Source organism: Macrobrachium rosenbergii, chromosome 1, assembly GCF_040412425.1.
Source record: "Macrobrachium rosenbergii isolate ZJJX-2024 chromosome 1, ASM4041242v1, whole genome shotgun sequence".
Taxonomy (NCBI): domain Eukaryota; kingdom Metazoa; phylum Arthropoda; class Malacostraca; order Decapoda; family Palaemonidae; genus Macrobrachium; species Macrobrachium rosenbergii.
The window spans coordinates 43661801-43686258 of record NC_089741.1 but is presented as its reverse complement, the minus strand read 5'-3'; the positions used below and the strand labels follow the sequence as shown (position 1 = coordinate 43686258).

General features: G+C 34.3%; 1 protein-coding gene across 30 annotated transcripts in view; it reads left to right on the top strand.

Annotated features, from left to right (window-relative positions):
• Ssdp (Sequence-specific single-stranded DNA-binding protein) overlaps positions 1-24458 on the top strand; it is a 306140-nt gene that overhangs the window by 257926 nt on the left and 23756 nt on the right. For 19 of the 30 annotated variants that reach the window (XR_010850483.1, XR_010850587.1, XM_067089637.1 and 16 more), the window contains 3 exons: positions 1382-1629; positions 4989-5036; positions 8152-8212. Coding sequence is in view for 28 of the 30 variants with exons in the window: in XM_067089637.1 (XP_066945738.1) it covers positions 1382-1629; positions 4989-5036; positions 8152-8212 (357 nt within the window). In the remaining 2 variants the exon portion in view is untranslated. Of the gene's footprint in view, positions 1-1381; positions 1630-4988; positions 5037-8151; positions 8213-16240; positions 16292-24458 lie in introns of all 30 variants that reach the window. The other 11 variants (XM_067087545.1, XM_067088255.1, XM_067088503.1 and 8 more) reach the window with 1 other exon arrangement.

The following is a 24458-nucleotide window of genomic DNA, read 5'->3' as shown; positions in this document are numbered from 1 at the left end:
TCGTGAATTTAAATAATGATAAGTATTATGACTGTTAATAAATCTCTGTTGCAGTTTATCAGATTTTTTATGATTAATTGATTCAGTTGGTTGTTAAATGTGTATATAACCATTGTTATGGAAGGATTTTGGTACAATGCATACACATTTGTCTGTGCTAGAGTAGCAGAAGAGAAAGGGAGATGGTTTACAACCTTTTTTTAGATTTTAGTTATTTGTATCATTAGCCAAACTATTTTTAATTTAGTTAAAAAGTTTATGGTAGCTGTCTGACTAATCTTTTTGTGTAGAGATACAATTAATCTTCATTTTAGCAAGTGGGAACAAGTTCAGATAGGAGGATCTTTAAAGATTATGGTGAAATAAGTACCAGCCAAGAAAGTAGGAGCTTATTGTAGAATAAGCCATTCAATATGTTTGGAAACTGCTGTATTGATTAATGAAACACTACAAAACTAATTTTGTGAGATGAGTATAAGGGAAGTGTTATGGGTCTGTGGTAAGTTACAGATGTGGCATCCATCCTTGAGAAGATTATTTAGGGTTGGTGGTCATTAGAAACTTTAGTGATAACAAGAACTTGCTATGATGACTTTTCTGACATTAAGTAAAACTTCATGACCATAATCATCAATACATATATAATGATTTTTATCTCATATGTTTTATTGCAATTATTATTGTACTGCTACTGCTACACAACATTTTGTTTGTGTTGTGACTTCTCAGCTAGCCAAAAGTAATGTGTGGGCAAGGAGGGGAAAATTTTTTGGAGCAAAATCTCCTGTGTACATTTTATGTTACACTTTGATGGATTAAAAAAAAAATAGCTTTGTATATTTTGCAGATGATTCCCATCGTATATTATTACTGTTTTTATTTATTTTTTTCTTGGTCTGATGCCTACTGTCCCTCTTGTCTGGCTTTGCGTGTGTTATGGTCAAATCCAGTTTGTAAAATGATGATGGGAAGATGCTGCTGCTTGTACATGTGCATGCTCATCAAAGCCATGGTCTTTTTGGTCTTAATATCTGCCCTCAGTTGTCTTTGTACTGGCTTTTCAAAAAAAATTTGAAAGAGTTTTCTGATATCTCACAATCTACTTGGCTTTTTCCTAAGCTTCCTGATGCAACTGTATTGGCAACTATCATATGAGGCTTTCAACTTTTTGAGTTAAATTCACATTTTGTTTTTATTTTTATTCTGTTTCTTATTGCTGTTTACTGTCTTGCTGCCATGCCAGTCATTAACTTGCTTTTGTATTGTACGTTGAGAGAACAGAATTTTCAGTTTTGTTGCCAATTTTTCAGCTTCATAGTTTGTCTCTTCATGACAATATGCTCACTTGTTTATCCTTCATTAACATAACTGCCTCCCACAGGTCCTCCAGGGATGAATCCTCGTATGGCAGGTCCTAGGGGTCCAGCTATGGGTCCAGGTCCAGGCATGGGGCCCATGGGTCCAGGAGCTTATGGCCCAGGCATGAGAGGCCCACCACCTAGCAGTATGGGTCCCAGTGGGCCGGGTGGTCCAGGAGGACCAGGACCTGGGGGGCCAGGGCCGGGGATGCCACCAATGAGTATGGGAGGACCCGGCCCAAGACAACCATGGACACCAAACACATCTACTGTGAGTATATATGCAAAGTTGGATGTAGCTATAGAAGAGAGGGTCAGTATTTTATTTGTGCTAGTTATGATATGTCTCTTGTTATTTATGTTTTAACAAAGCTACCAACAACAGAAAGTAAATGCCCCAACCAGTGGACATTTTAAAGGAATCACAAAAAAAGGATTTAGGTATAAATTCTAAAGGTACCAACCAGTCATTTTTCTATATACTTGATTTTCACCTATTATTTTTTATATATTGCATTTATAATAAAAACAGCTCTTGTGAAACTAGTTATACAGAAGAGCAATTGATAAAAGTAATCACACCCACGGTCATTGAATAAAGGATTGCCTGTATTGTAATTTTTTGCACTTGCATTCAACAGAAGTATGGTAGACCAGCTTAGATTGGCATCAGCATAAAGTATAAATTTTATCTTATTATTCCCATTTGAAATGCTATAAGTTGATCTTTAAATAAATGTCTGATAGGTGGGAACTTACCTGGGTCGACAGTCTGGACTATTTGCATATAGTTCAGGGTGTGAAGGCTTTGGTGTTGCAGTAGTGGGAGTATGGAGAATTTAGCCAAATTTGATATTCTATGTGTATTTTAAAGGTTTTGATTATGAGAAATCTTGCAGACTAGATGGGGATAAAGAACAAGCAGTCACAGTATCAGCTAACTGATCAGTACACACTTGCCTAGACAAGAATGGGAATATTAAGGGGACAGAATTGTAGTCAAGACTGTCTTAAAGTTCTTTTACACCAGAAACTGAGGTTTCAGTTATGGCCAGGATCATGAACATGACCTGAGGAGAACCTCACAGCACATGTTCACAAAACTAGTATTGAGGAGGAAGGTGGAATGTTTATTAAAGGGGCAAGGAGAATCTTGGGCAGAAGAGACATGGACATATGATTGCACAGGTAGAAACTGAGTCAGCTTGTCCAAGACTAGGATGTGGTGGTTCACAGTGACAGTGCAAGACATCAAGATGTAGGATTCAAGATCTGTTTGGCCATCTTCAACAAACCTGATTTCGTTGGGTAAACTGTTGCCTTAAATCCATTTGTCTTAAAAACTTTTTCTTTCACAACCTGTGGATTGCTCATCCTTGCAGTATTATTGATGGTGATGTTTATAATTTTATGAGGATCTGTTGTGCTACATGAAAGCATTGTGCACAATTTCCTCAGTTTTCCAAGACCTCCCTGTATTTATTTGATTAAGTTCTTGTTTTATTTGACATATTTTCATCTTGCAAAAGCTTGCTTTGCAAATAAATATTTGTTCATTTTGAACAATAATAATGATAAAGCAGTGACTGGCAGAACACACCTGAGGAGTTGAAGGCAAGCATTTCCAGTCTCAACTCTGGTTTAAAATTGTTACTTGAAAAGGAACCTAGCTGACTTGGAGGAGGCTCTCGTTGTTGTTGGTTTGGTATGTGATGATGGGGAGAGATGAGAGAACTGTGCAAATGGTCATGGACAGACCAAGGAAGGAGAGAATAATTGAGCTGAGCAAATTGGACATCTCATTAAAAATCACTCTACAAAAGGCTGAGAATGCATCAGGCTTACAACTTGGGCCAGACATGGCTGTTTGGAGTACTCAAAGCAGAGAGTGACCCATAAACTCTGAGTTAGGAAACACCTATAGATGAATTTGGTGGATAATAGAACCAAGCTCTGGTATAGTGTGTACTGCAAGGTAATGTCAGGAATGTGTTCATGGACAAGTTGGAATTTTATCTTCCTTGTTCTATCTCTGCCCCAGCCATGGGGAATGAATTAACTAACATGGTTTTTCTCTCCACCTCCAGTCAAAGGTCAAGGCAGACGGCAATGTACTAACTTAAAAATCCTACAAACTTTGGAAAGTTAGTGCCAAACAATGATATTTTGAAGAACCCAGCACAGTATCATTACCAGTAAAAATCTAAAAGCACTTCACACCAGGATGAGCTATGTATGGGCTGAGACATCATGGCAAGACCATGTCACTTTAACATTTGTGAAATTGCTAACAATGAATTGCCACTATTAATACTTTGACTGGTATCCTTATGTGCAGGGATGCTTTTATCTTTGAAGTAATTGTGCAGGTAAAGGAGTTTGTTTTTCTTGAGTACCAGACGTCTTCACCAAGGTTAGATCTTGAATAGGTGTAGCTTAGTCATGAGCCAGATTAATAGAGATGATATTGTGTCAAAGAATGAAGCAATTTATGGAGGATAACAATGAATCCTAATTCATCCTGTTTAATAGAAGTGATTTTGAGGCCTACCAATTATTTTCCGCTTAAGATTTCACCCTGACACTGGTTATCTCATACAGAGTGAGCGGACTGTACTACAAAGGTGGATGTGTGCAAGGCGAGAACCTTTTCACTAGTTATCATATGAAAGACTACTGAAGGTTAATAATGCAAGATGTTAATTTTGACATTTTACAATCACCTCAGTTAAAGATGTCACTCATCCCTTCATGGACATATTTTCAGGATGGTATATTGGTCAGTCACAAGGATTCAAAATTAGAAAGAGTAGCACCATATATTTTAGTGAAGTTTTTAACCACACATTGCAAATTGATAAGCCTCTAATTTGATGAACTTGGCTGAAGAACTACTGCCATCTCACTCTTATTTTGATTCATTCAACATTGGTTAATTAAGAGGTTTGTTTGTTGTGTACATATGCAATATTTTAAGTTATTTTTATTCCATATATGAAAACATTATTTTACTGAGGGGTTACTTCTCCCAGCCCTCTTGATAATTGAGAGGTGATTTTATACTGAAAACTGAAGTAAGCTAATTTCCTAGGTATGATGACATACTTCCTTGGAGGTAGGTCACCCAGTATTTATTACTCTTGTTTTTTTTTATCAGTGGGTTAAAAGCAGTTTGGTAACCATGTTAAGTAGCATTTCTGTTAAGCAAAACAAGAGGTTTGTATTTATAAAACAAGAAATTTTTTTACATTCAGATTGTGTTCATGTATTTGATATGTGGTACATCTTGAGTAGTTACAATGAAAATATGCCATTTGTATTTTGCCTTTTACTGTACCTCCATTCTGCTTCCTTTCTTCAGTCTTGCTGTCCAACCACTAACCCTTTTCTTTTTTTTTCCACTCTGGAGCACTTGGATGGCCGGAAGTGCCCAGTGCTGAATTTTTCATAGGTAGACAAATTAAAATTATATTAATTGTTTTGTGTTAATTCTCTCGTATTAATTCTTTTTGATAATTTTTTCCTATTTATAAATGCAAAAAGAAGAATTTTGACTGCTAATTGTATTTTAGATATTGAGATTTGTTTCTGCACAAATATTATGTTACAGCAAAGTTTCCATTCTTACAGCCTATGAGTTACTCTTCTAACTCGCCTGGGACCTACGGTGGAATGATGGTAAGTTTCTTTTTATTCATTTCTTATTTTCTGTGCATTTTTGGATTTATAAGTGTAAAATTAAAAAGGTATGCAGTCACAGAAGGTTGTTTTTAAAACTTGTTAGTATATATAAGAATTGTAAAGAACAGGAAGACTGAAGCATATTTTGCAAGTTTTTAGTCATCCAACCAGTCTTTCCCAGAAAAACATAATCTGTAGAATAAATTCTAGGACATTTTCATTCTTTGGATATTCATTCCCTATTTAAATTCTTTCATCTGGATAATGCTTAAATCTAATAATGTCTGTACACTTTGGCAGCTTACAAAAACAAACAAACTATTTTAAACAATATAGAGACATTGCTTTTTTGTAGTTCATGTTGAAATTTTAAATACTATATTCTTAGAATTAGTTTTAGCTGCCTTTTTGAGTTCATGACATATCAGTAGTTCTATGTGCTGTTGATGTAATTAAAAGGTCTTCCAGTTTAATTATTGTGACTCCAGAAGTGGTTCTCTCAGACAATGATGATTAACATGCTAAATGACCAAAACATACTAGGAAACATTAGTGAAGCATCAACAGCACTAGTTGCTCTCCTCTTTGAACAGATCTAGCAATAAATACCAATTCTTAGGTTACAGTTGCTATAACCATTCATTCTTGAGAAACCACAGTACCTATAAACCAAATTTAGAAAAGAAATGAATTGCAGGTAAAATGAAAATACATATAAAATTAGTTTGAAAATGAGAAAATCACAGCAATGAAATGTGTGGGGACTTTACAATAGTAGTTTAACTATTATTTTCATTTGTTCATTATAAGAGATACTGAGCTTTCTGGATGATACTTTGTGTACTAAAGGGCTAATTATAAGAATGAGTTTGTGACGAAACGAGGTATTTAATTGAGAGTACCCAACAAACAGGAGTAATCAAACTTGAAAGATGAACCTACGTAAAATTAATGAAGTTATATTATTATTAATATCAATAGCCTTATATAAAATTATACTTGCTTAAAGTCACACAGTTGAAAATGTGCTCTTGGCCGTATGCATGTATGAAAAATTTGGTTTTAAAAGTAGCTTTATTTATATTAATTTGTTTTTCCTTTTTGAAATTACTGCAATGACATGTTATTCAGCTACAAAGTTGAACCAAACCAAACCAGCTTTATACCATGGAAAGTAAATTAATAGGAAGCAATGAAGGAAAAACATTCCCTCAGCTGCAGACAAATTATGGGACCCCACAATCTCCAAGGGTTGACAGTTAGTTTCAAAACCATATAATAAATGTTGGATTCATAGAGGAACAATACAGCTAGAGATGGAATTGTGGTTGGATTAGGCTACAGGTATTGTCCTATTTACAATGGAGTTATATTCCAAAAACCTCATCGTTTGTTGGGAAAAAACGTACCACGAATTTAGCCTAGCCTACACCAGGGTATTTAGTACCCTCTATACATACAGTATATGGTAGCCTAGCCTACACTATACAGTATACTCTATACATACATGGTTTAGTAATTAATAATAGCTAATTCTGGAGGTTCAATGCTGATTGACTTATGATAATTCAGGACAAAAAGAGATTGAATAACACAAACAAGAATCAGATGTGTCCTGTAAGAGGTACTCCCCAAGATTTGGTCCGTCGTTGGCATAATTGAAAGTTGTCAGGCTGTTGATGGCTATGTATAACTAAAAAATACTAAAAATCGGAAGAGGAGAGGGATGATAATGTAGCAAATTTGAGTTTTAAAGAGTTTACCATATATACATATCATGCAGCTTTTGAAGACCTAATTTTAAAGCTAATTTTAAGGGGGTCGTGTCATACACGAGACGTAAAATTAGCGTATGTAATATTCACATATTAGTATCGTATTATAAAATAGGAACATGAGGTCGTTTTATAAAATAGAAACATGAGGAATATATATCTTTCCCGTGGGTCTTTTAAAAAGTTATGCTTTACTGAACTGTTTCCAATACTATTGTATGTATTCTCATGTTATTGTATTATAAAATACAAAGATAGCGATCAATGTTTTGGTTTGGAAATCAGCTGAAAGCAATTATGAGGTAAGTTTATTTCACCATATTTAACTCAATTCAGAGAAATTTTCTTGCCTCTAGTTAAAGTAAATGAATCTATAGATACTCTATTTATATGAGACACGGTTATTTTTCATTATATAAAGTGTTTTTAAGTCGAACTATAACTTAATACATCTCATTGTAAACTAAATTTATTTTTTTCTTGTTAATGGATAGCGTTGGGGCATGTTTTTAGTGTAAAAAAAATCAGCAGATTCCGTTTGCTATTTTCACTTGATTTTATCAGAATACCAGCTTTACGTAGTTCTGATTAAAATACATTTCATCCATTTTGCCGATGCACAATAATTTATAGTCATTAGCAGCTTGAAGGCTGTTTTCTCAGCTTCTTCTACAATTTGCTGTTAAATTTACCAGTATGATTCCTTGCCGATCTTTTCTCCTTAGCGAATAAGGGTATAATTTAAAAATATATCGTCCTATTCTACTTAACGTCTTTTGTAACATAACTTTGGTAATTGTTTACTATCGTACAATGTTTGAAATTCAAGCAAAACAGCTGTTGCTATCTGATTTAGTTGGTCATAGCAAAACAGCTGTTTCTCGTTCAGTTGTTTATGGCTGTATGCATTTAAGCAACAAGTATAACGTTACTAACAATGCTTTTATCATGCTCTTTCACTTTTTAACTTATTTAACTAGAAGATGGGATAAAGAGATGGAGGAAAAGAAGTTGGTCTATTGTAATTTAGTCTCTCCCACTGCCTGATTGTACACTGCTGCCTGCGCCCGTTGCACATGAAATTTAAAAATACTTTCAAAATATTGTTGTATTGGTATTAATTGCTAACCCCATCGCAAAATTGAATTATCGCAAGGCGAATTGTTGTAACTCGAGCACTACCTGTAGTTATCTACAGCAGCTGCAAGTACTGTGAATAAAGGATATTAATATCTGGGTATTTTTTCAACTATGTAATAATAATATGATGACTGAGTTATGTAGTTTTTAAAGTAAATGGTAATGAGAGAATTTTTAATTGTTTTTCTTTATTATAGGGTCCTCCGGGTTCAGCAGGTCCACCTGGCCCAGGCACTCCAATAATGCCCAGTCCTCAAGGTAAGTCCTCAGGGGTATTAGTGAGTAAAATACTTTTTTTTATAGGAAAGTGAATATGATTAGATTATGTCTGCAAGCAGTGTAGGCTTAAACTGTTAGTGCCATTGCCAAATATTCCTGTATTGTGACTAGTTATAATAGACATTTGTATTGTAATGTTAAATTTAACGTATCTAGGGTAATTTTCAGTGTATTCTCTCATCTAGCCATTATTTTACCCTCTCTCCTTTTGAAATTCCTTGTAAATATTACTATATATATACTTCATAGTTTTCTGTTTGCATAACTCTCTCTCTCTCTCTCTCTCTCTCTCTCTCTCTCTCTCTCTCTCTCTCTCTCTCTCTCTCTCTCTCTCTCTCTCTCTCTCTCTCTCTCTCTCTCTCTCTCAAAGAGGAAAAGCAGTATATTTTATGAAACTTATATTTTGACATTTTATGCATATTGTTTTGAGAGAAGAATGAAAATTGTCATTTATTTGGTTGTGAAATAGAAGTAGTCTTATAAAGTGCCTCTGTTTCAATGATAAACACAACCCCAGAGGTAGAAATAATGTACAGTATATGATGTGGTATATATACAGTCTCTGCCATTTTGGATCATAAGGTATGAATGTTGATTTACACAACCGTTTAGAGTGTTTAATAGACCTTTATTTGAAGTTAACTTAGGTTGAATTGGTTTATTGAGTTTGTAATGGAGTCTGTTTTGTAGCCAAATTGCCCTATCAAGGGTTTTAGGAGCCATAGATGTAAGTTCAGTCTTGTGAAATCCCAAGTGAAAATTCCTCAGATTTTGTTTGTGTTGCTTTTTTTGATATTGGTGTTATATGTTTTGACTAATATATATATTTATATACTTTTTCATATAAAAAGTATTTCAAGTCAGTTGGCCTGTTGCAAATAGAAATATGAATAATGCATTGAACCATTGTGAACTTTAAAATAGTCATACAGTAATAATAGGAATTAGGAAGAATTTCTGGATTAAAATCTTCATAAAATTACAACAAAGTCTGGGCTTTACTCAAGACTCAACTTTTCTTTTTTTTACTTTGTGTTTGGAATACCCAGCGATTGAAGAAACTCATAACGTACCCTCACAAAGTCAGTCTCCTTGTACCTTGTGAAGTGGCGACCATTTTTGACAGCTATCCCTTATGACCCCCCTTTGAAAATCATTTTTAAAAAGAGCTAGTCCTAAATTAATTTGTGTCAGTAATTGCAATAATGGAAGAAGAAAGGAAAGGAGATGTTAAGGCAAAGCTTTCTTGCAAATTCTTGCTAAGTAGGTTCCTTTAGAGCTGCTTTGTTGATCTTGAGTCTGGTTCTTTCTGAATACAGTAATCCTTAGTAGCCTTATTTTATTGTCTCCGTGGGAGAGGTTACAGTTAACTTTTGGATTATGAATGCATCTTCATTGCCTTTATTTTTTAAACTTAAAAATTGTAAAATGCTAAAGGTAACTTTGTCTGAATGCAAATTATTATTATTATTATTATTATTATTATTATTATTATTATTATTATTATTTATAAGTAGTTTGATCAGAATGTTCAGTGCAGATATTATCGAGATATTCAGCTTTTTGAAGTTTTACTTATTATTGTCTGCACTTTCACATTTTTACTTGTCATTTTACTTGGGTTAGTGACTGTCTTGTGTTGCATAGATTAATCAGGCACAATATGCATATAACTGGTGCCTGATTGTAAGTGGCTTGAACATTTGCCATGAAACAGTATACTATGTATAAGTATTTATGAGTGTGTATACATGCATGTATGTGTAGGGTGGCCAGTAAGAGAGAGCTGAATGACAGATAAAATATAGTCTGAAGTTGTAAGTTATTAAAGAGTAACTAGGAAATCTGATAAATCTACTTTAAAAAGGGGGTTTCTGGGATACATGGAAAATGCCTTTTCAAAATCCTGTTACATTATGTCTTAAGTTTTCCTAAATGATTTACTATTCAGTTCTGTAATGCGTGTTATCAAGTTTATGTAGTGAAAGCTTTTTTCTGGTTTTATCTTTACTTTATAATATCCCTTGGAGAGAGCTTGAGTATGTACAGGACTACAGAGATGATGTGTGATTTGCTCCTTCTGAAATGACTTCAGGTAAAGCGTAATAATATTACGGGTTATAAGTTGATAGCAACCTTTGTGTATACCAAACTAATATTCAAGTTTATATATTCCAGTGTTATCTGGAAATTTGAGGTTTTGTAGGTGTATTTGTGTACTAAAATGAGAAGTCATAGCTAAACTATTGTCATCAGTATATGGCCATGTGAATTTGACATTAAATGTAGAAAAAATCTGAAGTTAATATATTGTTTCAGGAAAATATGAAGCAGTTCTTCATTATTAACATTCATATATCTATTAGTTGCTCTTTGGTGTTTGGTAATTAATTTTTTCTTTGTTTTGTGTTTCAGCACTTTTTTATTATGGAGTTGGGAATGGATTTAGGGTTGGGAAAAAAGATTGGGACTTTTTAAACTTTTGTGGAGTATCACTGCTTCTGTTTATTTCTTTTTATTTCGAAGTGGATTTAAACATAGATGACTGTATTCAGTATTCAAGTTATTTGGAACAGTATTGCTGATTGTTACTGTACTATATGTTAACAGTAACAATGTGAGGTAGAAATTATGGTTGAATTTATTTCATTATTGATATTCAAGGGCTGCTGAGATAACCAGGGAATCTACAGTTCATGACTAAAGCCTTTTTATTTTCTTTGTACAAACCCATTAATCATATATTACTTTGTTTCTACAAACATGGAAATTCTAGTCACACCATATTCACCTCAGTCATGGTTGAGAAGCCTTTACAATGTATGCTCATTTATGCAACAGCAAAAGAAGGAAGTGTTAATAGCCATATTTTAAATAAAAAAACTGTTTGAAAAGTTTTTCATCTTGACCCAATTAATCATATGTTGCATGATTATCAATGTAGGTAGGAGTATGAAATGGCAAAAACATCCAAGACAGTGCCATGTATGGCAGAATTATTAGAAGATTGGAGATGAATATGATAAGAAGTCAGCCTTTAGAAAATGAAGTTGTGAAGACTTAGTTGCATGCAAGACCTTGGTATGTATCTGGTCATCCTCAGCTGGAGGCAAACAAACAGGACTGAAAAGGATGCTGGAGCATTTTTAGTGATAAATGCAGTTGCCATGGAAGGGCAGCAAGCTGGGAAAGAGCAGCCTTGAAACCTGAGAAATTTTTGGGGGGCATTTATGTGGAAAGAACATGCAAGAGTGGATGGGACAGTCACAGCTCCTGAGTGCTTCTTGTCAGTCCAGAGTAAGACATCCTTGAGAATAGCAGAGATCGATTTCACCATGGGAAGGTCCAACTCAGAGAAGATGACTTGGCTTCTCTTCATCTTTACTTATTTCTGATAATGAAGTTGAGAAGGACATTCAGAGTTTAAAAATATTGCATACTGAACTATCAGTTCTTTGGAAAGTCTTGTGCTGAAGGTTAAACGTATATCCTTGATGTTCCTCATCAGAATGTGCCACCAGTAATATGCTTTCATGTGATGCATTGAACTGTGTCCTTTTAGAGGCTTTGCTAGGAGTAATGGGAATACTTAAAGGTTTTTAGCCAACTGGAGACCTAAGTGGTGGGCTCGCGTGGGGTGATTTTTGTTGATATGTCAGATAATGATATGGGGTAGTCAGAGCCTGAAAGATGACACATGAGTAAAAACTGAGCCGGATAAGTCACTGGAGGATTGTGCCAAGGTTATTAGTACCAGCCATTGCAGCAACTCATAGGCTTAATTCATGAGGAGAGGACTGGTTGTTAGCATGCCTCACTAAGAATTATTGAATGGGAAATTATTATCTCAACGATGACTTAAACAGGAGTTTGAGCCAGTCCATAGTTCATCCTGATGGCAGTGATTAGAAAAAACTTGAGAATGAGAACTATAACAAACCTTTATGGAGAGATCCTGACCATGACTTAAAGTCCAAGAACATCTGATCCATGGTGTAACAAGAAGTAGCAGTCATGTCTTGTGGGCCTATTGCTTTTTTCTTTCTACTGCTTGGTCCTAAAGATGAAGAACAGTTCACCCTGGAAGATTTCACAATCCCATGACTCAGAGGGCATGGACATCTGGAATAAATACCATGGAAGGTGGAGCTGGAGAGTGTCTGACACAAGGCCTCAGTGCAGGGAGGGAAATGCCCTGTTTGCCATGGCATGGTGGCAGTGTGTTGCTGACTTTGGTAATGTTGAAGCAGCTTGGAAGTAAAGGACATATGGGAAACAATTGCAGAAGCTGAAGTGTAGAAGAGAACTTTCTAAGAGTGTATAGCTGTTGAGCGACCATAAGTGGGCAGCCATCAATGTAGCAGATGACACTGTGGTGCAGGCAAGAAAGGGAGGCAGAATCCATAGAATCTACAGTATTTTCCTCAACCTAGTGGTTGGGTAAGCAGCCCCAGAGGCAGCAACATCAGAATGTTCCAAAGAATATGCTAACAGTGGGTTAGGATACTAGGAAGGCATAGTTTATTAACCCTTAAACGCCGACTGGACTTATCGTAAGTCGACTAAAATTGTCTGTCGGGTGACGAGTGGACGTACCATACATCGACTACAAAAAATGTCAACCTTTGGTCAACTTTGACTCGACCAAAATGGTCGAAAAACGTAATTGTAAGCTAAAACTCTTACATTCTAGTAATATTCAATCATTTACCTTCATTTTGCAACAAATTGGAAGTCTCTAGCACAATATTTCGATTTATGGTGAATTTTGAAAAAAACTTTTCCTTGCGTCACGCGCACAACGGCGAACATCTCGAAATTCTTTCGTCACTTTGTCATAATGTTTGCACCATTTTATATTAGTCGTTACCTAAAGTTTTATATATGAAAATGTGCACAATTTCATGTAGAATACAACAAAAAATAACTCATGGTCATAGCTTTTATCAGTTTTGAAATATTTTCATATAAATCTTGATGTGCTAAAATTTCAACCTTCGGTCAACTTTGACTCGACCTAAATGGTCAAGAAACGCAATTGTAAGCTAAAACTCCTACATTCTAGTAATATTCAATCATTTACCTTCATTTTGCAACAAATTGGAAGTCTCTAGCACAATATTTCGATTTATGGTGAATTTTGAAAAAAACTTTTCATACGCCCGCCGGTAACTCTGCGAAAATCTCAGAAATTCTTTTCGTCACTTTGTAAATAATGTTTGCACCGTTTTCTAATAACCGTTACATAAAGTTTTATATGAAAATGTGTGCAATTTCATGTAGAATACAACCAAAAACAACCCATGGTTGTAGCTTTTATCAGTTTTGAAATATTTTCATATAAATCACGATAAATAGAAAAATTTCGACCTTTGGTCAACTTTAACTCGACCGAAATGGTCGAAAACTGCAATTGTAAGCTAAAACACTTACAGTCTAGTAACATTCAATCAATTTCCTTCATTTTGCAACAAATGGGAAGTCTCTAGCACAATATTTCTATTTATGGTAAATTTTTGAAAAAACTTTTTTTTTATGTCCGCGCATTACGAATTCATGCATGATTTTGTGATAACATTTTCTCTGTGTTGCTTTGATCGTTTTACAATTTGTTATATACCAAAATCATCGCAATTTAGTGTACAATATACAGAGAAAAAATAACTCATTAAGCTTTAACGTTTTTGCTCACAGCGTAGGTGATTTGTATACAATTATATAATTTTTTTTTTTTTTGCGCTGTCATATATTTCAATATTTATATGATAATGATTTTTTCATTTTCTGATGGTTGTATACTAAACTTCAGGCAATGACAAAAAAGGAGCCAAAAATGAACTCTTAATCTTAAATCTAAAGCGTGCTGTGATTTTTAAAAAACTTTTTTCCCGGCTGGCGCTAACTCCCGAGCATACCGCTGGCATCGGCGAACACTTTTGTAAATAGAGGCTCGGCGTTTAAGGGTTAATCCCTTCAGGGAGTCTGAAGGCACATAAAGCAATCGCTGCCTCTGGGAATTGGAGTCCTGATCCTTGTTTCTGTTCTCAGTCAGATGGTACCTTTGTGACCTAGGTGAATTGGGGGAAATGGCTCTGGATGAAGCAGCATCCACTGCAGTCTGTTCCTTGATAGATGGCACTGGGAGAAGAATTTGAAGAGGCGTCCGTAAAAGCTTTTGGTGCTAGATGCTTTTAAGAACTGTTCTGGTGAAAGTGATACCGCTGCTTAAGTGACCAGTTGTGGCACATCTCACACTTCAGCTGATGAGAGTACTTCTGCCCACAAAACAGAGGGCAGAAGTTACAAGCTTGCCTACTCAGACCTTGACAAGTATGATGATGTATGATAGGGAAACTCATCACAGGTGAAACACAGACAAATATAAGTAACACCATGGCCATACTAATTCAAAACACTCATTGGCCAACACTCAAATCGCAGATCATAGTAGGAAAGAAAATGATGAGTGAGAAGGCAAAAATTTTAAAAGTGGTTGAAAACTAATATAAATAACACAAGCTATGAGTTACGTAGTGACAAAATGAGCAAGCAAAAAAGTATTAAATGTTAATGCTCCTAAACAAAATTCATGATCATGATTTAGAAAAAGACAATAACCAATGACAATGAAGTATTAAGTCATAAGAACCGTATCAAAAACACAAATATTTGGAATTAAATAAAACTGCTAAGAAGTACAAACAGTAGTGTGATTAGATAGCATCATAAGACAGCTCTCAATACATATACAATTACTAAAAGTAAACAGTATTACTTTGCTAGCATGAAAAATTATGAAGACAAATCAGGCATAACAGGAATGAAGCTGCTGTCATAATTCAAACTGGTGTTTTCTGGTACAGCCTTGTTGAATAAAGAACACTCACAGAAAGTGGGAGGGAAACATATTTTGTCCCCTATAGAGGATTAAACAGGTGCAGTGAAGACTTCTCAATCTTACCAGAGATGAATATGTTGTTAGGATTTCCACACCCTTGGAATAAAAAGGGAGTACTGTACAGTATATGATAAATGGGATTGTGATAAAACAAACGTTGCAGCCAAATTACTCTTGTATTGAGCAGTGTGAAAAGTGAGGTCCCCTTTTTTTAAATATAACTATTAAAGGTATGGATCAGTTGAAAATAAACAATAAATCTAAACCTAAACAAACCTCATTCTTTGGTTCTTTATTCTGTTTTAATGATCTTAAGAATCTGAAGATATTTTGCCTTTGGTAAATATCTTGACAATTTCTGTTATTATAATTTGTCTGTTGTTTCTGATGATCATTTTCAACCATTTGGTTACTACTCTTCCTTATATGCCTTATAGACCAGGTTAATTTTATTTGTAAATTATAATTCCAGTTTCACTGAAATTAATAATAATTTGACATGCAGGTCATATATAGGTATAGTGTATTGTGCCAAGTACTGCCTTTCTCCCTTTATTTCATACCTACCTGTGAATGCTGGCAAATATTCGTAAAATAAATTTTCTAATTTCCAATGTATTGTGGACAGTGTGCAGCAGTGCACAATTTTGCTTCTGAGTAGGTATGGATGACCAACATTGTGCCTTGATTTTTATAGTAAAATTTCCATTTCCCATTGACTATGTATTTTTGAGGTGAAGCAATTGCCTTGTACAATCTAAAAAAACTAAACTGGAAATTTGAATTTCTCACATTTCAAGCTAATCTTGATAGAAGAAAGTTTATTAATAATTATTTATTTCATATATGGAATTTAGCAGTTATACAGTGGTAATTTGTCAATTGCTCAGAGTCTGATTAATTGAAGGTTTTTATTACTTTTGATATATTACAAGTCAACTGTTTAGTAATATTTTTGTGATAACCTCAAAAGCAAGGTCAGTTCAATTGATACCTGGTATTATTGCAGGCTCAGGTTTTAAGCAGGTAGATTATCCATTTGTGGAGGAAATTAACTCGACGTTGCTTCATTTTAGAGTTATAGAAATAACAGTGATAACTTCTTTTAGGGTCAAGTGGAGCTTTCTCTCCCGCCCGCCTGCCTCCCACCCCACGGCCAGGTATATACTTTTACGGGGACTTGAATCACTACTGCACCTCAAAGCTACACTGTAGATCTTGCTTGTCCTCTCTGAACTATCTATCTCCCCTTATCAAAAGTTCCTCATCATTTATTATGATTGTTATTGTTATTCTTTGTTTACATTTGACTTTGTTAGTAACTATGGGCTGTCAGTTTTCAAATGTTATGGTCTGCTTTGTGGGATTATTTTGAAAGACAGATTGGTTTCTATTATTTGTATTGTGTTATGAAGTTTTGCTTTGTTATCATAAAGAGATGAATACTATGAAGTGAGACTCTAAAGCAGATTGAGCATGTGAAGCACTGTTATTAGTTTGTGTCTGTGTTGTGGACATGTTTCATTTTCCTTTTTGTGGACGTACATTTTCTTTTTTTAAGACGCTTGAATGGATTTTTTTTAATTGCCATGATAGTAGCATTCATATTACTGTTCCATGTTCATTATTCGTGAACTTAACATTTCTGACTGACTTTTCTCCTCTAAGGTACAATGACTGTGCTTACTGTTTCATTATATGTATTGTTCTGTTTAATATGTTTAGAGAAAATAGGGTAAATTTAAAAGCTTGAATTAGGGTATATTTGTTTAATCAAGCACTGTCTGGTATTTTTGTGCAGAAGTATAGAGGTTTTTTCCAACAGAGCCTCACTACAGTTAGACATGTTAGAAATTGGATAAAATTTAGACCCATAGTTTTTGTTTTATGCGATTACTGTTCCCAGAAGTTAAGAAATAAGATAATTTAGGTTTACTCCTCTCTCTTGCATTATTAATTCTCTGTTTGTAAACCTTTAGGTATTGATATCCACAGCAACATTCTGGCAGCATGCTTATGATAACCAAGTATATGGCACCTATTATATCTGCAAATGAAAATTTTTTGTTATTCTTTGCTTTGATGAATGACAGGAGTGGTTAGCCATTTCATTTTTATCCTGTTCATATTGAGTTGTTATATATTTATTATCCTCTGAGCAAGGTGATTAATAAAGGGCATCTGTATTGATGCGTGATTGTTTGAATGTTTTTATTGTTGCTAAGTATACTTGACGTCATATTTCCTGAATAGTTGAAGTGTATTTGTACCAGAGATCTTCAGGTGTGGGTAGGGATAGGTTGCTCTTTGTGTTATTATAGCAAGACCTGCAAGGGGAATTGGATTATGGAGGGAGTCGTGCTATGTTAGCTCTGGTTATTTTGAGCCCTCAAGCAATAGAAAGTCTTGAAAGTCAAGCAAAGGATAGTGTTAGTCTGGAAAGTACTAAAGGCTTTACTGCTGCATTTGTAATCTCAGATGAGTGATGAAAATTCACAGAGGCTCTGGTGTCCTTTGAGGCAGTGATGATAGTGCTGTAATTGTAAAACGACCTCATACTTCAGTACGGACCATAGTAATGACTGATGTTTATAGCCTCCTTGCTTTTTGACCAGTTTTCTCCCAAAAGCCATTAAGATATTTATAGTCATTAGCAGGCACTTACTATTTTCAGGTTTGGAAACAGGTTAAATAATGCAACAAAGGGCTTCATGAAAATAATTGGTTAAATGGAGGTAAAACTACTGACCAGCTCCAAAACTATGGAAAAGAGTAGATTTTAGTATGGTCAGTGTGAAGCTCAAAAAACAACTGATCGATTGAGCAGAGCCTAGGCAGATGTTGATGTGAAAGAAAGGGATATTGTTTAAGTTAGTGAATAAGTGTGTGCATATGAGAACCCAGGGGATAGAGTGCTCTGAGAAGTACTTTTATTTTAAATGTTATATATGTGCACTTATACTTTGGAGTCAGGATCCTTATATCTAGTGGCCAGTCTGCAGGTTAACTTTGTAGATAAAATAACATTTGATAGCATTACCATTTAACACTGTTCTTCATTTTTCATCCTTGCCCTTAAAGAATGTCACATACTGTACAATTTACCTTATGCAGCGCACCGCAAGTGTTAGTTAAAGGTTCTTTGCAGTATCTCATCAGTTCAAGCTGTGGTGCTTTGTGTCTTTGAGTTTTCATTACTTCCCATTGGTCTATTCCAGTTTAGCAGTTCAGTGGCTTGGAATAATTTATTTTTCCTAATTTCCCACATTTGAGACCACATTCCTCTTGCCAGCCGTAGGATATCCCAGAAGTGTGATTCATTGAGATTTGAAACGGTTAAATTATTATATATAATAATCGTTATTCTAGCTGGCATTTTATTAAGAAATATTATTTCCAAATATAATTCTTCTGTCTCTCTTTTGTGGAAGCAGAAAGATACAGTAGTTGAAATTTTAGTTTAGGAATTCTGTATAAAATATAAAAAAAAAGGTTTACAGAAAATATTAGGAAGAGTTCTCTGTCCATCTAGATTAGGGAATTTGTGAATTACGTCTGCTTTTCCTTTACAAAATGGGCCTATTGGATATCCTTCAACTCTTGCTTTCTCATAAACAATTGACTGAAGTGGATTTTCTCTTGCAAGTAGAAAATACAATTATTCCATTCTAAATGGAAAATTTCTTAATGTTGCCCATGTGATGGGCATTCAGATTGTTGCATCCTTTGTGGTCTGTTTATTCTCAACATTCATTGAGCAGTGACTGGTTGTTCATCCCAAAAGAATTCATGTTGTTTAGTATAAATATTACATTTTCTGTTCCTTTTTGCCTTTAGGACAGAATGATTAAAATTCGTATTCACAGTTTATTATGTAAATATGTTACAATCACAAACTTTAAACACTTGTGTGTGAGGAGTGCATATTTTTATTGCAAAATGTAGAAAATGTTTGATAATGGTTATTTGCAGCAGAGTCTTCTGTTGTTGGACTGTTTTCAGGGTGTAACTTCAAATCACTGTAGATCTTATGTTGCCAACATATACAGTATAAATGCACTATTAGAAATAAGACTTTTTCTAAATACTGGGTCACATTAGAAGGACACAGTAGCTGCTTGCAGTGAGAGACTGCCACAGTGGAAGCTTTCTGTAATGGTAAGAGTTCATCCCATTATTTTCAGGGGAAAAATGGTCAGTTGCAGAAAAATCTGTGACAGGTGTTGCTATGCCAAATGAGTAACTCATTTGGCATCAGACTGCAATTGTTAGCTAAGGTTGTCTTTTGTTTCATGATCTTTTTATCCATTATTACTGGAGAAGTGGTCGTTTATGGAAAAATTTTGATAAGAAAATTTTGACAATACATTAGCATTCCTTGGTAAAGCTAGGTTAGCTTAATTTAGTTACAACAATAGAGGCTAACTTAGCCTAGCTCTATCAAGTCCTTATGTATATACATTAGATTTTTCCAGTGTTATCAATATTAAGAACAGGCATATTAGGTCACCTTTGTATACCTAGTAAAGCTTAGAGTAACTTCGGCTAGTTCTTCAAATTTTCCAGATGTAAGCTATCAGGGTTAGAAAAAGGTTATCTGTAGTAAATAGAGTACACATTCATACAATAGTACACATTTTGTAGATAACTATTGTAAGTGGTTGTTTACTTTCATGGTAAAAGTATGATAAGAAAACACATACTTACTTTTTTCATTCACAAATCCACATAAATAACAGTTCATCAAAAAATGTTATGCTAGTGTAGCAGTGTTCTATTGAATTCCTATAAAGGTATGCTATCGAGACTAGAAAAATGTTATTAGTGGTAAATAGAATGTGTCCACATACAACAACATGACTATCAAGATAAGCACAGTATTACAGGTTATATATGTCATACACTGATTATGTACACTGTATCATATAACTCCTTGTTGAAAGCATGCCAACTGCTTGTACAATTTTTGGGATCGGTTGAGACAGTTTAAGAGAAAGCCATTATTAATGGTCAGGAGTAATGAAAAGTCTGGGATGTAGGTGCTTTTTCTGGTTTCTGCTAGTAACAGAAAGGGGTGGGGTGAATTTTTCTGTTAATGAGGATGTAACCTTTTTGATCTGGAGAATGTTCCTCATTGTGCTTCAGATTGGTCATTCATATGCAGTAGTACCATTTTAGTCATGTATTTCATTTTATGTTTGACTGAAAAATGTGGTCTTCCTTCATTCCTCAATTCTGAATGAATGATTTCATCATTACTGTATTTGCAAATGAAGATTTCTTAACATCTCACTTGGCTTTAGGACCTTAATTGAAATTGTGTAATGTTCACCTCCCTTTTATTCAGGAGAATTTGACATAGATGTGACCCATTTCAGTCTTCTTGGAGTTTTCCTTTATTTAAACTGATTACCTTGGATTTCTTCCTTTATTTAAACTGATTATCCCATGATTTCAAGATATCCACACTGGTTATACCCCTACAGTTTTAAGAGAAAAGTTTTTCATTTTGGAAATACATACAGGATTATTTTCAGCATACAGGATTATTTTCATGGTGATGTCATTTGTTAATATATTTTACTTGGATATACAGTACAGTACCTCAGTTTTTGTGGTGTCATTTCTTTTTCCTGTTGTTCACTGCCTTGCATATAAAGTTATCCAACCATTTTTAGGTTTTGTCATGATTTTGTTTATATTATCCTGACTTCATTCATGTTTTTTTCCAGCATTCTATTTTTTTGTAATGTGATTGTAAGATTGTAACTTGGTGGATAGGATGTTGATTGTTGAAGCTCTTATGATGCAGAGGTGGTAATATCCAGTGACTCCTGCAAAGGTTGAATATGTACTTGTTAATGAAAACCCAATTCTTAATCATCTAGTGGTTGTTATTTTTTATCTATAGTAAAGGTCTCTTTTTATGGCTTTTTAATGTGCATTAGCAAATTGTCCTTGTATTTGATTCTTCTGACAAATGGCACATGGTTTTTCCTTGAGTCTTTGAAAAGGACACTGTAAGCATGGATTTAAATTCATGTTTAACCATGAATATGTATTAAATTAACACTGAGATGACAGGTGGCAGTGCTGCCAGTACAACATTTGATGTAATAATGCATGTACTTATTCTCAGTTTTAGTTGCAGATTATTTTCATATTTTTGACAGGATTTTTTACCACATTGCTCATACAGTTGGTCCTTGACTTACACATATTTAAGAAATGCATGTTAACCGGAAAAAGTATACATTCAGAACTGATACAACCATTGTGTGCATATTTCAATATCAGCAGCAGCAATGTAACATTTGCTTTTATCCAAGACATGTAGGTTATTTTTTCAAGATCTGAAAAAGAAACTGTAAACATAGAATTACTCTCAATACTGCAGCACCAGTTTTCATTTATGCAGAAGTGAACTTAACTGTATTTTTAATATAGTTGCAGTAAGCCATGCATTCAGTTTTACATAACAGTTTTTGCAACTATTGTATGCTTCGTAAGGAGCTGGTTGCAGTGCAAATCATGGTTTATGTTTTGTAAGTACGGTGGTAATCGTAACAAGTTAATAATGATGTTTTTGTGTCTAAAGCTGAGGTGCTTTTTATATGTTATTTATTGTCTTGATGCAGTCAGCATGTAACTAACTCAAGTTTTGTATTTTAGAATTTCATGGATTTTTTTTTTTTTCCAAATATTTTCAAGCTGTTTATTTTCAAAGTTGTGAACATCTTTTCCCATGTAAGTCCAGGGTCAATTGTATTACATAATCTTGGCATCCATAACTTTTGTTTATGGCAAGTGTAGACCTCTTTTACTATAGGTTATTTGGTCAGATTGTATTTCTTTTGGTAGAGTTTGGGTCCTGATATTTTCCAGACTTTGAGAATTGTATTTACGGTACAGTATTTGTTGAGCTTAGCCTATGGTATACATTACAATTGTTCAGTAAACTAGAAAAGTATATACCATTAATGAACTGTATAATGAGTTTTGATGAACAACAACATAAGAAATAGAATCGGTATACAACACTTCCTCAAATTTGTTGTGCACTGAAGTAAACTCAAAATCTTCCCTTATGGCTGTGCTATCAGTTACAGCAGATGATATGCAGTATGTATAACTAGTTCTTTTTTGTATTTCCTTTAACCTGTCATAAAAAAGCAAATTTGAATTCAGCCTTTGGGTGTTTAGCATTATTTACCATTGACAAGGAAGAAGTAAACAATCTGAATCTTTGGTAGAATATTAGTAGATATGCTATTAATAAGAAAAAAAGCAAATTTCACAGAAATTTGGTTTAGTAACTTTTCAAGTTGACCAAATGCTTAATACAAAAAGTCTTAAAATCCCTATAAATCCCATCTCATTGATATCTTACTCTCTCCATATCTAGAGTCTGTAAATTATATAGTAAACACCAAATACCAAGATTCATTAATAGTGTAACCCAGTCTCATTGCATTATCACTGGTTCAATCCCAATTCTCTCTATGGTTTTTGAGTAGGAAATTACTCAATTACTTCTCCTCGCCTATAGCACAGTACTATAAATTGGATGACAGTCAACTGTTAGGGCAAAAAACCCTTAGGGGCCGGCCTAAATATATATCAAGCACATCCCCAGACTGGGCAAACTTTAAGGTTGGCAATTTAGGAAAACATTAATGGAAAGAGGAAAATATGCAAATGCACATGGTGTAAAAAAAATTTTAAAAATTTTCCTACCTTCCACAGGAAGTTGAAAGTAGTCTATTTACAACCGGTGTGGGGCCTCTTTTACAAAAAAACACTTGTAGAAATATGTTAATTTTACCAAGGTATGCATGTTATTCTAATAATTTATTTTTTTATTTTGTAAAATTATAATTTAGCTACAGATAAGAACTGATAACTACAGGGCGATATCCCATCGCAATCATAAGCCAGAAAATCGTCGAAAAATCGCTCAAAAATCTTAAAAAACAAACTTTTTAATGCTCTGTAAAACGGCATAAACTGCATATTATTGTTTTAATCAAAATTTAAGATTATTCTACCCGTTTGGGCCAGATCGGAAGATGAACAGTAACTTTTTGAATATATTTGAAAAGCGTCGTAACAACGTCAGAAGTCTCTTTTTTTGTTGTAAAATATTTACAAGATCTACTTAGATGGAAGATGCAGTAACTTTTTTTTTCCAATGTTTGTGAGCAAATAAATAAAATGATGTCCTGGAGCAGCCGAGATGCCATACATTCCCCTCTGAAATCTCAAGGCATACTGATCGATGTCTCACCTGAGCTCGGCTAAACAGTTGCTATAGTCATTTATGGACCATTGAATTGCTATGAACATTTTCCCGCTGAATTAATCCAAACCAAATGGCGCGTAATATTAATACTCATATGAGGGTTCCCGTCCATTAAGGGTTAAGCCTGAATTTTGTGCAATGCAGCAGATATGTTTTTATGATTCTTGCCTCACTGAGAAACATTGGTTGGAAAAGCTGACCAACCCTATGAGAGTGCTCAGTTGAAAATATGAATATATAGAGTGATTAGCAGTAAATTCCAGATGTATATATTGGAAAGTTACCATATAAAACTTATTTTGCAGTAAAGTGGTTTTGTACTGATGAATTGCTATATAATAATAGAAATACTGTGCTGTAAATAATCACTTTTTGTGGAGGGAATTTTTTGAATAATTAGTTGCTCCAAATTGCTCGCAGCTTATAGGTAAGAGATTCTAGGATTAATATTTAGTATTGATAGCTAGTTTTGCAAATATTTAATTTTGGTTTTTCTTTAGGACTCTAAATTTCAAATTCTTATTGGTAGTTATGATGAAAATATTTGTAGAAATGTATAGACTTTATAGCCCAGCTTGTGTTATGTTTTAGAGCTCATGGTAGGTTGGGTTAGCTGTGGCAGGCAAGACTCCTAAGCTAAGTGAATATAAAAGACAAATATATTTTCAGTGATTAATTGCAATCTCATTCTACAGAAATGAAATGACTACAATTACTTCTAACAGGTTTTGAATTTAGGGAAAATTGCCACTCATGAAATATTTGTTTAGTTGTGTATTTAGGTAGATATCTTTAAAATCCTGTTTTCTAGATGTATCCTTCATCCTTGACATTTGCTCTTTGCTTCCAGTTTTCTAATAATTCTTTTTGGTATGTAATTTTCTTTTGATCTTGGAGTGATTTGACTGGATATCTGTATGGTTTTTGGAATAGTTTTGAACTATTCTGTGAACCTGAAAAATTCAAGCTGTTGTAAGTATTAGAGGAAAGTGTATTTATGGTCTTGTGGAGAGTGTGTTGAACTA